Raw genomic sequence first — 16,084 nt, 5'->3', positions numbered from 1 at the left:
TTGGTGGCCAATTCAGTGAACCAAAAGGTGAAATTATTCGCTTATTGAAGTGTTCTATCTTCAAATCCTTTCATTGATGCGATGTGAAGGAAGTGGCGCAGCCTTGCTGGAACCAAATGTCTCCGAGATCACAAGCTTCAATTTCAGGTATCAAAAAGTCGGTTATCAAGGCGCGATAACGGTTGCCATTTTTGAAGAAATCTGAACCAATAATTCTACCGGCATCGTTTTTTTTATGAAAAGGCAGCTCTTGAATCCCTTCAGATTGCTTTTCGTTCCAAACGTGGCAATTTTGCTTGTTTACATACCCATTGAGCCAGAAATAGGCATTAACGCTGAACAAAATTTGGCTCGAAAACGTCGGATATTCTTGAAACTTTTCAAGAGCTCATAGAGCGGAGCGATGTCGCTTGGGAAGGTCGAGAGGCTTCAATTCTTGCATAAGCTGTTTTTCTATACGCTCTTAATCTAAGATCTCAACGTAAAAGGGGCCATGTCGTTGCATACGTCAGTCTGAGTTGCTGCGAACGGCGCCGAATCGACTATCCACAGAGGAAGAATTTGGGAACCTTTGTGGTTCGAATGATTTAGGAGCCGTTCTTTGTTAACAATCCTTAAACAAGCACCCTATATTATTATCCTTACATACATAGCTATATTACGGTATAAGCTTAAGTGTGTCGAAGTAAGTCAAAGACATAGCCTAAAAACACCGTTTCTGCAAGACACTTCTTATGTCATATTAAATGGCAACAAAACGTAGCGGAGCTGCATTGATAAGCCAACCACGCCGGCTCTCTCCGCATGCATACATACATATGCACAAATATATAATAGGCACACATTCGAAGAGATAATCTAGTTGTTGCATAGTAATCTAGTATATGGTGCTGATATTTGATCTCGAAGTAAAATCGATCGTTGCGAACTTATGCTCAACGCTGACGTCAAGCCACAGACTAAAGCGAGGAATGCGAAGAATTCCCATTCAAAACTCAGCAGCTCATTCAGTTTTCTTTCAGCGTTCGACGGTTTCGGTGTTGCGGTAATTACGCGGTGTGACTTTAAGTGGAGCATTTACAGTTAAAGAAATCAACAGCGTGTTTTCAGCCACTGTGTGTGTATGTGTGTATTGTAATCAGCTTAGTAATCGTAATTGTTAGGAAACTTTATTGAGCATGGCTTGTCCGTACGCTGGAAATGGGTGCGTAGGCGTGTTGTCTTATCACTACACGTTTTTGTTGTTATTGTTTCACGTGCACATTATCTTTTCCTAAAAATATACGCGTTACTTTAATCTAATCTCTTATGCACCGTTAGTTCATTACATGATGACACTGCCACGCCTTTGGGTACCGAGATAGGCATGATCTATGGCGAATATCTGATGCTGGACAAGGTTTTGAGTTCTCAACGTATGCTGTCGGTGGTGGATAACCGGCCCGTACATGACGAGCATCTCTTCATCGTTACCCATCAAGGTTAGTAGTGAATGCTGTGCGTTGAACTCAAATATCACTTCTTATATAAATTTGCACTGGAGGAAAAGAATATAGATTTTAAAAATTCGATTGTACGATGAGTGATGCTTTCATTTGTTTGTTAGGTTTCAGTGAACTCTTATCAGTCTATGGCGTATATGAGTTCATACGTAGTATAGTATGTATGTACTTATGTATATTTATAGATGTTGCCCAAAAAAATGTTGCTTTTACTTCCTTAAAAAATATATATATGAATTATGTGTATACATACTTACATAAAAATATGTAATTGATTAAAGCTAGTGAAATTCGCACGTTCACTAGCTCTTAAAAAACTATCTTATCAAGGTCTCATGTGCGCAGTAGTTTTTAAATCCGTGAACTTTCCATTAAATGTTGTGTCTGTCATAATAAGTCGTACTAATTGATACCAAAAAAAGAATTACACAAATTTAATTTAATAGTTTTCTTAACAACTTATTATACCCTGAACAGAGTGACGAACTGAGTTAATTTAGCCGTGACCGTCTGTCTGTCTGTATACACGCGATGTATATAGTTCGTCAGTTTTTGTGACTTCGAGCTGAAATTTAGCACACGTTCTCTTCTCCCCAAGAAGCTGCTCATTTGTTGAGACAGCTGGTACCACTGTAGGATATAGCTGACATACTACTATAAACAAAAAATAGTAAGGCTTCGTACATAACTTTAAAATTCTTCAGTTATTCTTCAAAATCTGTGTCGTCTACCTCAAAGTAATCCCCTTGGTTCCAATACACTTGTACCAACGTTTCTTCTAATCCTCGAAACAGTTGTTAAAGAGTGAGGCGTGCACCACACCTCGATAATCGAAGAAAACTGTCAACATAACCTCGTTTTTTGATCTGCTTTGACGTGTTTTTTTCTGCTTTGGTTCACCTTTGCCACGATATTCGGCCGATTGTCCGATTGTTCATCTGTTTTAGGGTCGTAAGCATAGATCCATGACTCGTCGCCAGTAATAATAGGTTTCATGACATCCTGTTAGTCAGAAAGCATTGTTCCGCAAACGTGAACGCATCTATGTTTTCAAAAAAATGAGTGATTTTGGAAACAATCGCGCTTTCACTTTTCTTAGGCCCAAATCATCTTTCAAAATTGTTTTCACTGATCCTTACGATATGCCAACGGTGCCAATAAGATCTCTAACTGTTCATCGTCGTTTCCCAAGCACAAATTCCTTTAGTTTATTGACATGTTCATCATCAGTTGATGTTAATGGCCGTCCTAGAGGTGGTTCGTCGTCAATGCGTTCTCGACCCTCTTTGAACAATTTGTACCAATAAAAACCACTTGCTCGCGACAAACAATTATCACCGAAGACCTTTTCTAACCTTCAGAAGGTTTCGGCAACAGAAATTTAATGGAACTTCTTTGTTGAACAATTTCACTCATCGTAAAAATCGCCGAATACACTTTATGTACTTCAGAAAGACGAGCGTAAACTAAACACTAATAACTATATTGATGTGACATTTGGCAAAGATGTCAATGACAGTCATACCAACCTAGAAAAAAATATTTCGACGAATGGGGTTTCGCACGAAATTTAAAGTAAAAAGCCTTACTATTTTTTGCTTACTAGTTGTTTGACACTTGAGAAAATATCACGATGATATTATCCTCAGATTATTGTTCACAGGAACGCTTCAAACTCCCACTATAAGATATACCTACCATAAACCGACCGATCCAAACCAAGATAAAGATATTTTTATGCTATACGAAATGCACCTGTGAAGCGATTTCATTGTTTTGTATGTGAAAAACTGTTTAAATATGTAAAAAGAAGGACAATTTAAGCTACTTGAATAAAAATATAAATATACAATAAGATTCTCCATCATCAGAAATCAATCATCAAATTCCGGTTCCTGATTTATTAGATCATACATAATACCTAATAGCTTAATTGAAACCTAGTTTCATAGCAACGTCATCACATATTTTGGGTATCCATTTTTCATCTACAAGCTCTCACGAACCCTTAAGAATTTTTTTGCTATGAAAAAAATTCTCATAGAACTGGTAAGAATAATGTCGGAATCGCCTATAAATAAAGTAGCTTCTGCAAACCGATTTGCTGGACTTTCGCAGTACGACGGCAGTAATGTTGTCAAATGCACTGGCCAAAGTGGGTCACCCAATCTCCTCTCTAATAGCTTCAACAAAATCTTATTCAACAATTAGGCTGAAATTACAACCCATATTAGAAAATTGGAAATAACCTGTAGGTATGGTTAGCTTACTATAAAACATACCCCATAGGCTTATTATATGCCAACCATAGACATCGTTAACGAAATGATTTTTTTGTTTCCTGCTTCCGCAATACCGACTCCTCATGTCTTTTGAATGAAATATATTGGAAAGGAAGTAGCTACAGATATTGTATTATTCCTCCAATCATAATTTGTTGATTATTCGGGGATGTCATTCGAAGAAAAATTTTGTGACACAACGACTGTCTAAAGACCTGCGTTTAACCCACTTAATATCTCATCTCTAACCCACTAGTTAACCGTTTAAATGTGCTACCATCTTGCTCTCTCAGCTCAACGGTTAAAGCTATTCGAACATTTTTCTTGATCCACAGAAAAACGGGCCTGTCGTAGAAGAGATTTTAATTCCGAAAACTTATAGAATCTTAACCTAACGTCGATGAACTATTTTAAGAGCCGTACGACAATCACCCCCAGTAGTTTTTATAAGTCCCATTTACACTGGATGACTTGGATATAAAAACCCTTTAAGATGATCCCTTCTCTTTTATGTTATACTCTATAACCCCACGTTTTTCTAACTTTTCTTCAAATAACATTTTTTATACTTTCAGCATACGAACTATGGTTCAAGCAGATCATTTTCGAACTCGACTCCATACGTGAAATGTTGAACATAGAGGATCTTGAGGAATCGAAAACGTTGGAAATTCTAAAACGCCTCAATCGCATAGTACTCATACTCAAGGTGATAATTACAATAATTGCAGGAACTGACATAATAATTACTAATCATTTATAACACACAGCTGCTCGTTGATCAAGTGCCCATTTTGGAGACCATGACACCGCTCGATTTCATGGATTTTCGCACATATCTTGCGCCGGCTTCCGGTTTTCAGAGTTTACAATTTCGTCTAATTGAAAATAAGCTGGGCGTCAAGTCCGATCAGCGCGTTAAGTACAATCAAAAATACTCGGAGGCATTCGGCAATGAATCGGCCGCAATGGATGCTATACAAAAATCAGAAAATGAACCCTCCATGTTGGATTTAATACAAAAATGGCTGGAACGTACACCAGGACTGGAGACGGACGGCTTCAATTTCTGGGCCAAATTTCAAGCGAGTGCTGAGAAATTCTTAGACCAGCAAGTGCAGACAGCAATGGTGAGTTCGTCAAGTTTTAATATATACATACTTACATACATGCCACGTATCATCGTTACAGCAAGAGCCCGTCGAAGCGGCACGCAACTATCATCTTATGGACATTGAGAAGCGACGCGAGGTCTATCGCAGCATCTTCGATCGTGACGTGCACGAGGCATTAGTGTCGCGTGGCGATCGTCGCTTCAGCTATAAAGCTCTGCAGGGTGCCATTATGATCACCTTCTACCGCGACGAGCCACGCTTCAGCCAGCCGCATCAGATGTTAACACTGTTGATGGACATTGATTCGCTAATTACGAAGTGGCGATGTAAGGCAAATGAAATACTTATGCGAATACGAATTTTTATATGTATGACTTGTATCGTTTACAGACAATCACGTGATCATGGTGCAACGCATGATTGGCTCACAGCAGCTGGGCACTGGTGGCTCTTCGGGTTACCAGTATTTGCGCTCCACATTGAGGTAAATCGATTTGCCTTGGTCTTCATTTCGTTGAGCAAAATGCATTCAATTAACGCTCGTTTGTTTTCGTTTTGCTTTCGCAGTGATCGTTATAAGGTGTTCTTGGATTTGTTCAATTTGTCGACGTTTTTGATTCCACGCGATGCCATTCCGCCGCTTGATGTCTCAATGCGAAAGGAGTTGATTAATTGACATTCGTTTAATTTCTTTTTTGCTGCTTTTTAGGTTACGAATTTTACATATTTTTAAGATAATATACTTAATATGTTATCATAATTCCTTTAGTTGTATGTACTTATGCGGTTTTTATATCCCACTGCCGTTTGCAGACCTGTCTTGGGCAAGTTGGAAACTCATGCTCATATTTTTCACTGCCCCAACCTTTCATTTAGTTAAAAATTTATTGAAATATAATAATTTTCAAATATATTTGTGTGTTTGGAGATATTTCCATGGATTGGCTACTCATTTTATAGCCTTTGAATAGAGTATCGCACAGAAGTCTTATCCTTTTCCCTATCACAGGTCTATTAAAGGAGATACGAATATAATAGTAAGACTTTTTAATTTAAATTTCGCGCGAAAACCAATTCGTCGAAATATTTTTTCTAGGTTGGTATGACTGTCAGTGGCATCTGTGCGAAATGGTACATGAAAATAATCATCAGCGTTTGGTATGCGGTTGTCTTTATGAAGTACATAATAGGTGCATTCGCGATTTTTACGGTGAGTGAAGGTATACAACAAAGATGTTCCTTTCAAATTTGTGTGTGGAATCAAATTTATGTTGCTGAAAGGTACAGAATGTCAGAAAAGGACTTCGGTTACCTGTAGCGAGTAAGTGTTTTTGATCGGTAAAAATTATTCAAAGAGGGTCGAGAACGCGTTGACGGCGAACCACGTCCAGCACGGTCATCAGCGTCAACTGATCAATAAAATAAAGGAATTGGTGCCTGAGAATCGACGATTAATAGTCAGAGATCTCACTAAATTTTTTTCGAAAAACAGCGTCGCGTTATTGTCTGTGAAACAATGCTTTTGGACTACCAAAATGTCATGAAACCTACTATTATTGGCGATGAGTCTTTGATATATACTTACAAACCGGAAAGAACGATCAATCGGCTGAATGTAATGGTACTTTTCTTCGATTATCGAGGTGTGGTGCACGCGGAACTTCTTCCGATCGACCAAACTGTCAACAAGGAATACTATTTGAGTGTTTTGCGTCATTTACGCGAAACGATCATATATCGCATCAAGAGACCGAAATTATGGGCCGACAGCTCTTGGTTTTTACACCACGATAATGCGCCGTCGCGTACTGCATTGATTTTTCGTGAGTTTTTCGACAAATTTTCAACCAATATTGTGCCATTACCACCGTATTCGCCTGATTTAGCTCCGTGTGACTTCTGGCTATTCAGCAAATTGAAACCATCGCTGCAAGGAAACCGTTTTGAGTCAAAAATTGACTTCCCAACTGTTTCGAAGATCAGACAAAACGTTGGCACCAGTTTATTGGGGCCAAGGGGGATTACGTTGACGGGAACGACATAGATTTTGAAGAACAAATTGTTAAACTATTAACAAAGTCTTATTATTTTTTGCTCATAGTAGCACAAGGAAGATGATGAAAAAGGAACTTAAGCGAGGAAATAGAGTTTTTGGTCCACGATTTCATATTGACAGATCTTAGCTTGTACGACTAACTGTGTGACTTAGTCTAGAAAGTAAACTTTTCAAAAATCGAGTAAAATATTGCACTGTTCCCGAGATCGGTGCCGCATTTGCGCACTCTGGACTATAAGCGCAATCGTGAGACCACTTCACATCAGTCTTTGTCACTATTTAAGCGCAATATGAAAGAGTTTCTGAGTTGAAACGTAGGTCCACTAATATATCAAGGAAAGATCAATAAACTTTACACAGCAAACCTACTAGAAGACTGAGAAGTCGAAGACGGAGCCGGAACCAGAGTTTTTTCGGCTTCACAAAGTGTTTATATATCTATAAAGGGTGATAAAGTTCGAGATTCCCTACAATTTTTAAAGAAATATTTATTATAATTCGGGAGAGCATTCTTTGGCATTTATTTTTTGAAGATTATCGCTTCAAATGTTGGCCGCGACTACGTCTCAGATGGTCTATCGATTGAGTTCGTTCGCGTGATGTTTTGCTCCAAGGCCTGAATCGAAGCGCTGTTGTCCGCATAGTCTTTGAACTTTATATATTGCGGTTCTTGAATCTCTTCAGGCCGCGAAAACTTCGGATCTTCTTGGAATTTTTCAAGATCCCATACAGCGAGGCAATGTTGTTTGAGAAGGTAGAGCGTATTCAGTTCTTGCACAAACTGTATTTTGTACTCTTTTAATTTGAGATCTCGACGTAAAATGCGCCAAGTCGTCAGCCCGAGTTGCTGCGAACGACGCCGAATTGACTCTCTATGATCTTCGTGTACATTCGCAGCTACGGTTGCTCTTTGGCGTTTATTTTTTGAAGATTATCGCTTCAAATGTTGGCCGCAACTACGTCTCAGATGGTCTATCGATTGAGTTCGTTCGAGCATTTCGACTGGCAACTGGCGAATGACACGCGTGATACTTTGCTCCAAGACCTGAATCGAAGCACGGTTGTCCGCATAGACTTTGGACTTTATATATTGCGGTTCCTGAATCTCTTTAGGTTGCTCTTCGTCCTAAAAGCGTAAATTTTGATTTTTTACATACCCATTGAGCCAGAAATGAGCCTCATCGCTGAACGAAATTTGGCTCGAAAACTTCGGATCTTCTTGGAATTTTTCAAGATCGCATGGAGCGGAGGCAATGTTGCTTGGGAAGGTCGAGCGGCTTCAATCCTTATACAAGCTATATTTTGTACACATTAAATTTAAGATCTCGACGTAAAATGCGACAAGTCGCCCCATACGTCAGTCCGAGTTGCTGCAAACGACGCCGAATTGACTCTCTATGATCTTCGTGTACATTCGCAGCTACGGCTGCTATATTTTCTTCACTCCGTGCATGATGTGGTCTATTCTGTCGAAAAGAATTTCTCACTTGAGTGAATTTCTGCACATGGTTCTATCCTCTTAACTATCACCTCTTCGTCGATTTCTGCAGTGAACGAGGGCAAGACGTAATATCTCCTGTCATCAAATAAACATTCGTGGCACCCGGAACCTGGTTCCCATGACACTATCTTGGAATCAGCATCAACACCAACAACAATATCTACCTTGAAATCTAACGTAGAATAACTCTTGACAACAAGTGCTTCTCCGAACTTAGTAAGCAATTGACAAGTAAGGTCCTCTCTCGACGAACAAAGACCAAACTCTATAAGTCCTTCATTATTCCCGCCCCCCCATGAATGCTAGGTCCCAATAAGGGTGATGGTATTGCGAATAGTAAGCGCAGTAGGCCGATTATGTTGACCAAAAGTTGAGCGAAGCACGTGAAACACATTCTTTACGGTACGTAAATACGAAGTACTAAAGTTGAACGATTTGTAAACGTTGTTCAGGCGTAATAGCCTTGACAGACGGCAGCGTTAATCCGGATTAACTGCGCACTTAATCAGATCCAAATTTGTAGGTGACAGACGGCAGTATGCGAGTTTGAAACTCTGTGTGAAACAGCTCATTTATGTTGATAATATTTTCAAAAATTGATAGAAGATAAACATTACGGTTGTTACGCGTTCTCACCGATCAATTTTTACCAAACCATTTTTTATTACAAAAGCATATCAACACATTATTTTTAAAACTGCATCTTAGAAGTTTTATTGATATTATATTGAGAATTTGATAAATGCGGCTGTCAATTTTGCTTGTTCTTCTTGAAACTTTTTTAAGAAAAACGATTGAAAAAAGTTATTTTTGGATCTTCTTGAATTAATCCCGAAAAATGCACCCTATATATATATATCTATACACAATGAAATGCCAAAGGAATATTAATCAACAATGACAACTTGACACGACTCACCCGCGATCTGTCAAAACAAGACCATTGAAAAATGTACCTCTACTTGGATCACCCGTTATAATTCAGAATAAAGCACACAGTTTTTGTAAATTTTTACGAGTTATTTACTCAGTCGTATTATATATTTATTTATATATATTTATATATATATATATATATATGTATATGTATGTATATCTATATGCATATACATGTCTAATAATAATATACAATTTTAATTCAAATCTCAATATCATAATTTAATATATTAATTTCGGTTTTTGGTATCCTTTCATATATATGTATATATGCATTGTATGTATGTGTGTGTGTGTTTCAATTACTTTTAATATATATTTATTAATTGCTACAACATTTTTACTTGCTATGCTCGTATCAATTCGAAAATCCAAACAAAACGCCCGTTAGGCAACACAACCGCAACGTGTTGGTGCAATTTGTCGTCGAAGGATGTACATGCATATGTATTGGTAAAGTGTGAGTTTCAGCATCAAATTGCTATAAATATATATATGTATATATATATGACAGTACAAACATACATACATGCACTTGAAGGTGTTTGGTAATTAAATTGCACCATTCCTTTATATAACTTACTGAAGCTAATACAGAAAAATACAGTTCTACATTTCTTTTAACGCTAAGATTTTGTTTAATTTTAGTTTATTCTCAATTTTCATGTTTTTTGTTTTTGTTTTTGTTTTTATTTTTGTGACTTTGTTTTTTGGTTGCTATAAAAAGTGGTTTTCAAACTGTTTTTATTTTAATGTTTTTATTTTTGTTTTTTGTTGTTGTAGACCAGCAATTTATATATAATATGTATGCGTGTAATTGTGTGTCACACGCTTTTTATTGTTGTTTTAACGGTATGTTCTTTTAGTGAAGTATAAAGTTTTGCTTTTGCACTTTGAAATACAGACACATTTATATGTGTGTGCGTGTGAGAATTTAACTTTATTTACCTTTATTTGTATTGTATGTGTTTTCATTTGCTTCTTAGTTTATTTACTTTTATTTCCGTTCTATTGATTTTCGGTGTTATTGCGACACATTAAATTCTTCTTTATTTTTAGTGCAGCTTTTTTCATTTTTATTTCATTTTTTTGTAAGTGTGTGTGTGTGTTGCAACTATTAACGGCGCTCACACAGAATTCTTATGTGCTTAACATACATACATACCATATATAACTATACATAAGTATGTATTAAATATGTATATGCAACTGTTGTTTTTATTGTTTTTGTTCTTTATTGTTAAACACTCAAATGCTTACGCACATCTTTTAGCCATATTTTCCTTATGCGCATCAATGTATGTGTTGCTTTTTTATATTTGTTTGTTTATACATTACTTTAAAACTATTTTCTCACTGCTTTTTGTGGGTTTTCGTTTTGAAATTGTTATGTCTTTCAGCGCTCATTGGAATTCTCGGTCTCACTAAAATTTTTCATAAATATCAATATAGGGTTTTACAAGTTCTCATATATGTACATACATACACACATGTTTGACATACATATGTACAGTGGCGAACGAAGCTATGCGTACACTACTTTCCACGTTACTTACACATTTTTTTATGGAGAAATTACACAGTTGACAATTAATGTTTTCTTTCAGCTTAACAAAAGAAAATAACAAAAAAATTTAAAAATTTTGTTTAATCTTTTTTCCCAACATGGCTAACTAGAAAGCTCCAATCTACATTATACTGCACAAAATAAGTGCACGTTATGCCGTTTTTTGATTGGTGTGCTATGTTATAGTTATAAATAATTCATAATGTACCGTTATTTTCCATTTATTTTTATGTTTATCGCTTATTGAACCGGTATTGTTTTCTTTCAGCATAAAAAGTGGAAATAACAAAAAAATCATAAAACTTTAAATATTAGTTTTTGGAGCGTAATAGGAAACTGTTTATCAAGACATCAGCTTTAAGGGGTTATATTCAGTTAGAATTTTCAAAAAATCGATTTTTATTATTTATTTTCTTAATGTACATATATTTAAGAATAAACACAGAAAATTTCACATAGTTTCGGTGCACATTTTCGAAGTTACACGCAAATTCGAAAAGGCGTTACAGAGTCCTTGGAAGTGCAAGGGCAAATTTTAAAGGCGTTTTTTCTCAAAATAATGTTTTCACAGTAGGTGACGCACATTACTTGAAAACGACTAAGCCGATTAGTCTCAAATTTAAACACGAGCTTTTTAAATATATTTTTTAGTAATTAATCGAATATTTTTTCTCAGCGATAAATATTTTTTTCCTCTAGGGTGTGTAAAGTTAGAAAAAGGTACGGCTTCTACCAAAAGAGCTCATCTTTTTGGACCTACTTCGACTACTATCTTCCAACGCTATAACAAAACAAGAAAAACACCTTTACCGGAACAGTTAAGACTTTTCCAGCCTTTATATTTGTCACAATAAATACTGCTTAGGTGTGTATATACTCTTAAAAAACTTTACTTTCCAAAAAAAAAAAATTAACCCTTCGAGCGGTTTGCTTAAACATTACAAGATCCCCTTATCTCACTTTAATCAAAATAATATTGAACAACAAAATAATACAATAAAAAGTTTGCAACATAGAGCTTGCTAGATATCAAAAATAAGCTGTTAAATTTTTTGGCAGAAAACTTGGATCTCCGAAAACGATGGAATGGTGTCGTGCGACCTTACCGTTTCTTGAAATTTGACTTCTTAAAGCACAAGAAAACAATGGAGATCTTAACGGCGAGCCTGGGCTATTCAGCCAAAAATTCATAACTAAAATTGTAAATGAAAATTTTAAATGTCTATTTTTTTAGTCACTGCTTTCTAAAATAGCCACATTATTAGGTTTCATCCGAGAAGAAGGCCGAAATCAGCGCAGCAGTGGAGGATATCTTTTTAGCATCTTCGATGATCGCGTGTAACTCGAAAAATGTTAGATTTTTTCCTTCAAAACTTCTTACTGTATATTTTTCAAAAATTTATAAATACATTGTGACAAAAAAGCACCCGGGAAATGTAATTAAATTCACCGAGTAGATGAAAAAATGTATTTTGTTAAGTTGGTAGGACTGTTCTTAATTACTATGGCAAATATTAGCGTGATCTATCAGCCAGTTTGCTTACAGCAGCAGCTTAAGTCGGTACACCTGACAAAGAATTTGCCTCACAGTTTGTATTTCTAACCAAATTTCGTGTGCCGAATCATTGTGAATATTGGAAAAGACTCGCGATGATTGAAAAACACAAGCTTACGAGTGCTACAAAGTCTTCAAAGACGGCAGAGAGTTCATTGAAGACTTGTCTCGTTCTGAACGACCTTCAACCTCTTCAGCTGATGAAAATATGAAAAAAGTGAAAGATATGGTGCTCGAAAATCGTCAGGCAAGTGTTACAGAGTCGAATGATTTTGGCAGATATTTTGGTTATGAAACGCCATCTTGCTCGATTCATACCGATAAAGCTTAATTTTTTTTCAAAACGAGTACCGTAAAAACGTCTCTTTGGACATTTGGACGATTATAACCGAATTTAAAGCCGAAAACGTGTACCATCGAACAACCACCATACTCACTCATAATCCGTGTGATTTGTGCTTGTTCTTTAAGTTGAAATAGTCCCTCCGTTGTATCCGTTTTCAGTCGCTCGAAGAGAGAAAACAAAATTCGCTGAAAGAGCTGAAGGCCATTCCAAAAAGTTCTTATGAAAAGTGTTTCGAGGGCTGGAAAAATCGTATTATAGGTATATTACATCTGGTGGAGATTACTTTGAAGGCGACAAATTAAATATTGATTAATAATTCAATATTTTGCGTTTTATTTGCAATTTCGGGATATTTTTTGTCGCAATGTAGTTTTTGAGTTTAAATTCGCAAATATTATCTTTTTCAGGTTTTCACTCTAGCTCTGCCCTAAAGCGTTTATCGATTTACCTGAATGGCATTACAAAAACGAATTTTATAGTCTGACTGTTGTACTGATCCTTTCCGAATATAATATACATATATCGATCTCGATTGTGAAAGTAGCGAAAATAGCAGAAATATTTATGTATGCATACTTTTGTTCGTCACTTTATATACTGTACACTTGCATATATGTACATATTAAAATAATTTTTATATTTTTCACATTTTATATATATTTTTGCAATATCGTTATATTTGGTTTATGCCATTTTCAACATTTCTTTTAAACATAAAACTAAACAACTACAAAAAATACAAATTTAAAGCATAAATAAAATATTAACCATACAATTAAATATTTATACATATACTATATGCTATATTGTTTACTTTCCTGTAACTACAGAGTGTGTGTGTGAGTATTCTTCACTTAAATCTCTATTTTTATACTTCTATGGAATTCTATTCCCGCTTGCATTGCTGTTGCATGCCATTTCTATATAGTATATACACATGGATGTTTGCGCCGTGTCGCCTAAACTACTTTGCATTATTCCTACGAATTTAAAACTCCCATTGCAAGTTAAACGCTAACTGGTTTTTTATATAAATCTCTAACTAAACATTTTCCATAATAATATATAATGATTTTAAGGTTTTAAGTTTCCATCTAATTTTAAATACTGACTGCCGCACATTCTGAAATTAGTACATAAGCACTATATATTTCTTATAGAAGTTGTTGTTGTTACGTCACTTTGGCACTGTCACAGAAAATTGTCGCAACTATGAGTATATAAACTAATTATATATGTATGTACATATGTGTGCACCTACATTCATATGTATAATCTTAATGCTAAACTTGCTAATTACACAGTTGAAGTATTTGTAAGTATAATTAAACAGCTATACATACAGAAATGGGTTATATAGCAGGCATGCAAACTAAAAATTAAAATTTTGTAATATTAAATACTTTTCCACAATTTTTCTCACACAATTAAATATTTTGAAATAATATAATTATATAAATGTAACATTTAACTTAAAAACTAAGAAAAATTTAATTAAAATAATTTTTTTCCTTTAACTTAAAAACTCGCAAAAAAATAATTAAAATATTTTTTTCCTTACACTTAAAAGTTCAAAAAAAAATTACTTAAAATATTTTTTTTCCATACATACATATGTATGTATGCACATATTGCGTAATTTTGCCAAACATGTGGTTCAATTAAATTCAATTTCATATTTTTAAATTAATTTTTATAATTTTTTAAATTAATTTTGAAATTAATTTTTAAATAAATTTTTATAATTTTTAAATTAATTTTCGAATTAATTTTTTTTAATTTTAAATTAATTTTCAAACTAATTTTTTTTAATTTTAAATTAATTTTTTTAATTTATTAATTTATTTTTATAATTTTTTAATTAATTTTTATAATTTTTAAAATCATAACTTTCTTTTTTTTTAAATTAATTTTACCTTTTTAATTAATATTAATTTTGATAGTAGTTTAGTTAACTTCGATAATTTTATAATTAATATTCATTTGTCCGTTAATTGTGAGCATTTTTTAATTAATTTTGATAATTTTTTAATTAATTTTGTTAATTTTTTAATTAATTTTAATTTTCAATAAATGTTAATTTTTTGCAATTTAAATTTAATTTTCAATTAACATTAATTTTTTTGCAATTTAATTTAAATTTTCCGAAAATTCGCATTTATTTAAATATATTGGGCATATAAATTTTGCTAAGCACAATTTTTTTGATTTTTCGTTTAATAACGTTCCACCAATTATTTGGTTGCAATTTCAAAATTTTACTTTAATGAGTATATTTAAGTAATTATTTTTTGCTAATTTTCGCAGTAACGAGTACATTTTAGTTATATAATTGCTTAATTATGCAACCACAGAGCAGCACATACAACAATTAAAGTAAATTAATTAAATTATTTCTAAATTAAATTAAGCTTATTTATATTATGCAATAATAGTAGTACTCCAATAAATTGAATTAAATACTTTTGAGCAATAAAATCTGCTAACCTTAATTTTTCACTCATTACACTAATTATACATATGTATATAAAACTGTAGCACCCACAGTGGACTGTACGTATGTATGTATGTGTGTGAATGGAAATGAAGTATAATTGAACCTTAGAGTAATCATAATACTTTCTTGAGACATTTTAAGAAACATTTTAAACGAATTGCTTGCTTTCGGAAGATACATATGTATGTAACAGGGTTCGGTAATCAACGGGGGATTGATGAAATCAAGTTATTTATTTTTTTAATGTGGATTACTAATTTAAAAGCCATTCTTGTTCCTTTTTATATAAAAAATTAATTTAATTTTTTGAAGGTTAAAGCGATTTGAATACTTTTTTTTTATATTCGATCTAAAACTCGGTTGTTTTTACACAAAAAAACGCAGTAGGTTGCCACCTGTTTGAAATTTGTTTTATTAAAAAATGTGAATAAAATTAACAAATTTTCTGGGAAAAACAAATTTGAAGAGTTGCCACCCGATAAAAGAGGTACAGAAGAGGAAGCGATCATTTGAAAATATGTTTGCGAAGTGTTGCCACCTGCTTGAAAAATTAAAGTTAAAAAATTTAAATAAAATTAAAAAATACCAAAACCTTAAATGTTTTATGATAGGTTTCTGTGGAAGAGTTGCCACCTGATAAAATTTTGATATTAATTAAATTGGCACGTTAAATGAAATACTACTTTATAAGAGACACAGAAAAGACACAGCAGTGCAACCAGAAAGC

General features: G+C 34.1%; 1 protein-coding gene across 1 annotated transcript; it reads left to right on the top strand.

Annotated features, from left to right (window-relative positions):
- The first annotated feature begins 1,029 nt into the window (after positions 1 to 1,029).
- Positions 1,030 to 5,812, top strand: LOC126757997 (tryptophan 2,3-dioxygenase). The gene is made up of 7 exons (XM_050471958.1): positions 1,030 to 1,204; positions 1,321 to 1,481; positions 4,360 to 4,493; positions 4,555 to 4,914; positions 4,976 to 5,225; positions 5,290 to 5,383; positions 5,467 to 5,812. Exons 1-7 carry the CDS (start codon positions 1,179 to 1,181, stop codon positions 5,573 to 5,575), a joined length of 1,134 nt encoding a protein of 377 aa, XP_050327915.1. The 5' UTR covers positions 1,030 to 1,178; the 3' UTR covers positions 5,576 to 5,812.
- The last annotated feature ends 10,272 nt before the right edge of the window (positions 5,813 to 16,084 follow it).

Source organism: Bactrocera neohumeralis, chromosome 5, assembly GCF_024586455.1.
Source record: "Bactrocera neohumeralis isolate Rockhampton chromosome 5, APGP_CSIRO_Bneo_wtdbg2-racon-allhic-juicebox.fasta_v2, whole genome shotgun sequence".
NCBI classification, from domain to species: Eukaryota; Metazoa; Arthropoda; class Insecta; order Diptera; family Tephritidae; genus Bactrocera; species Bactrocera neohumeralis.
This window is presented reverse-complemented; position numbering and strand designations above follow the sequence as displayed.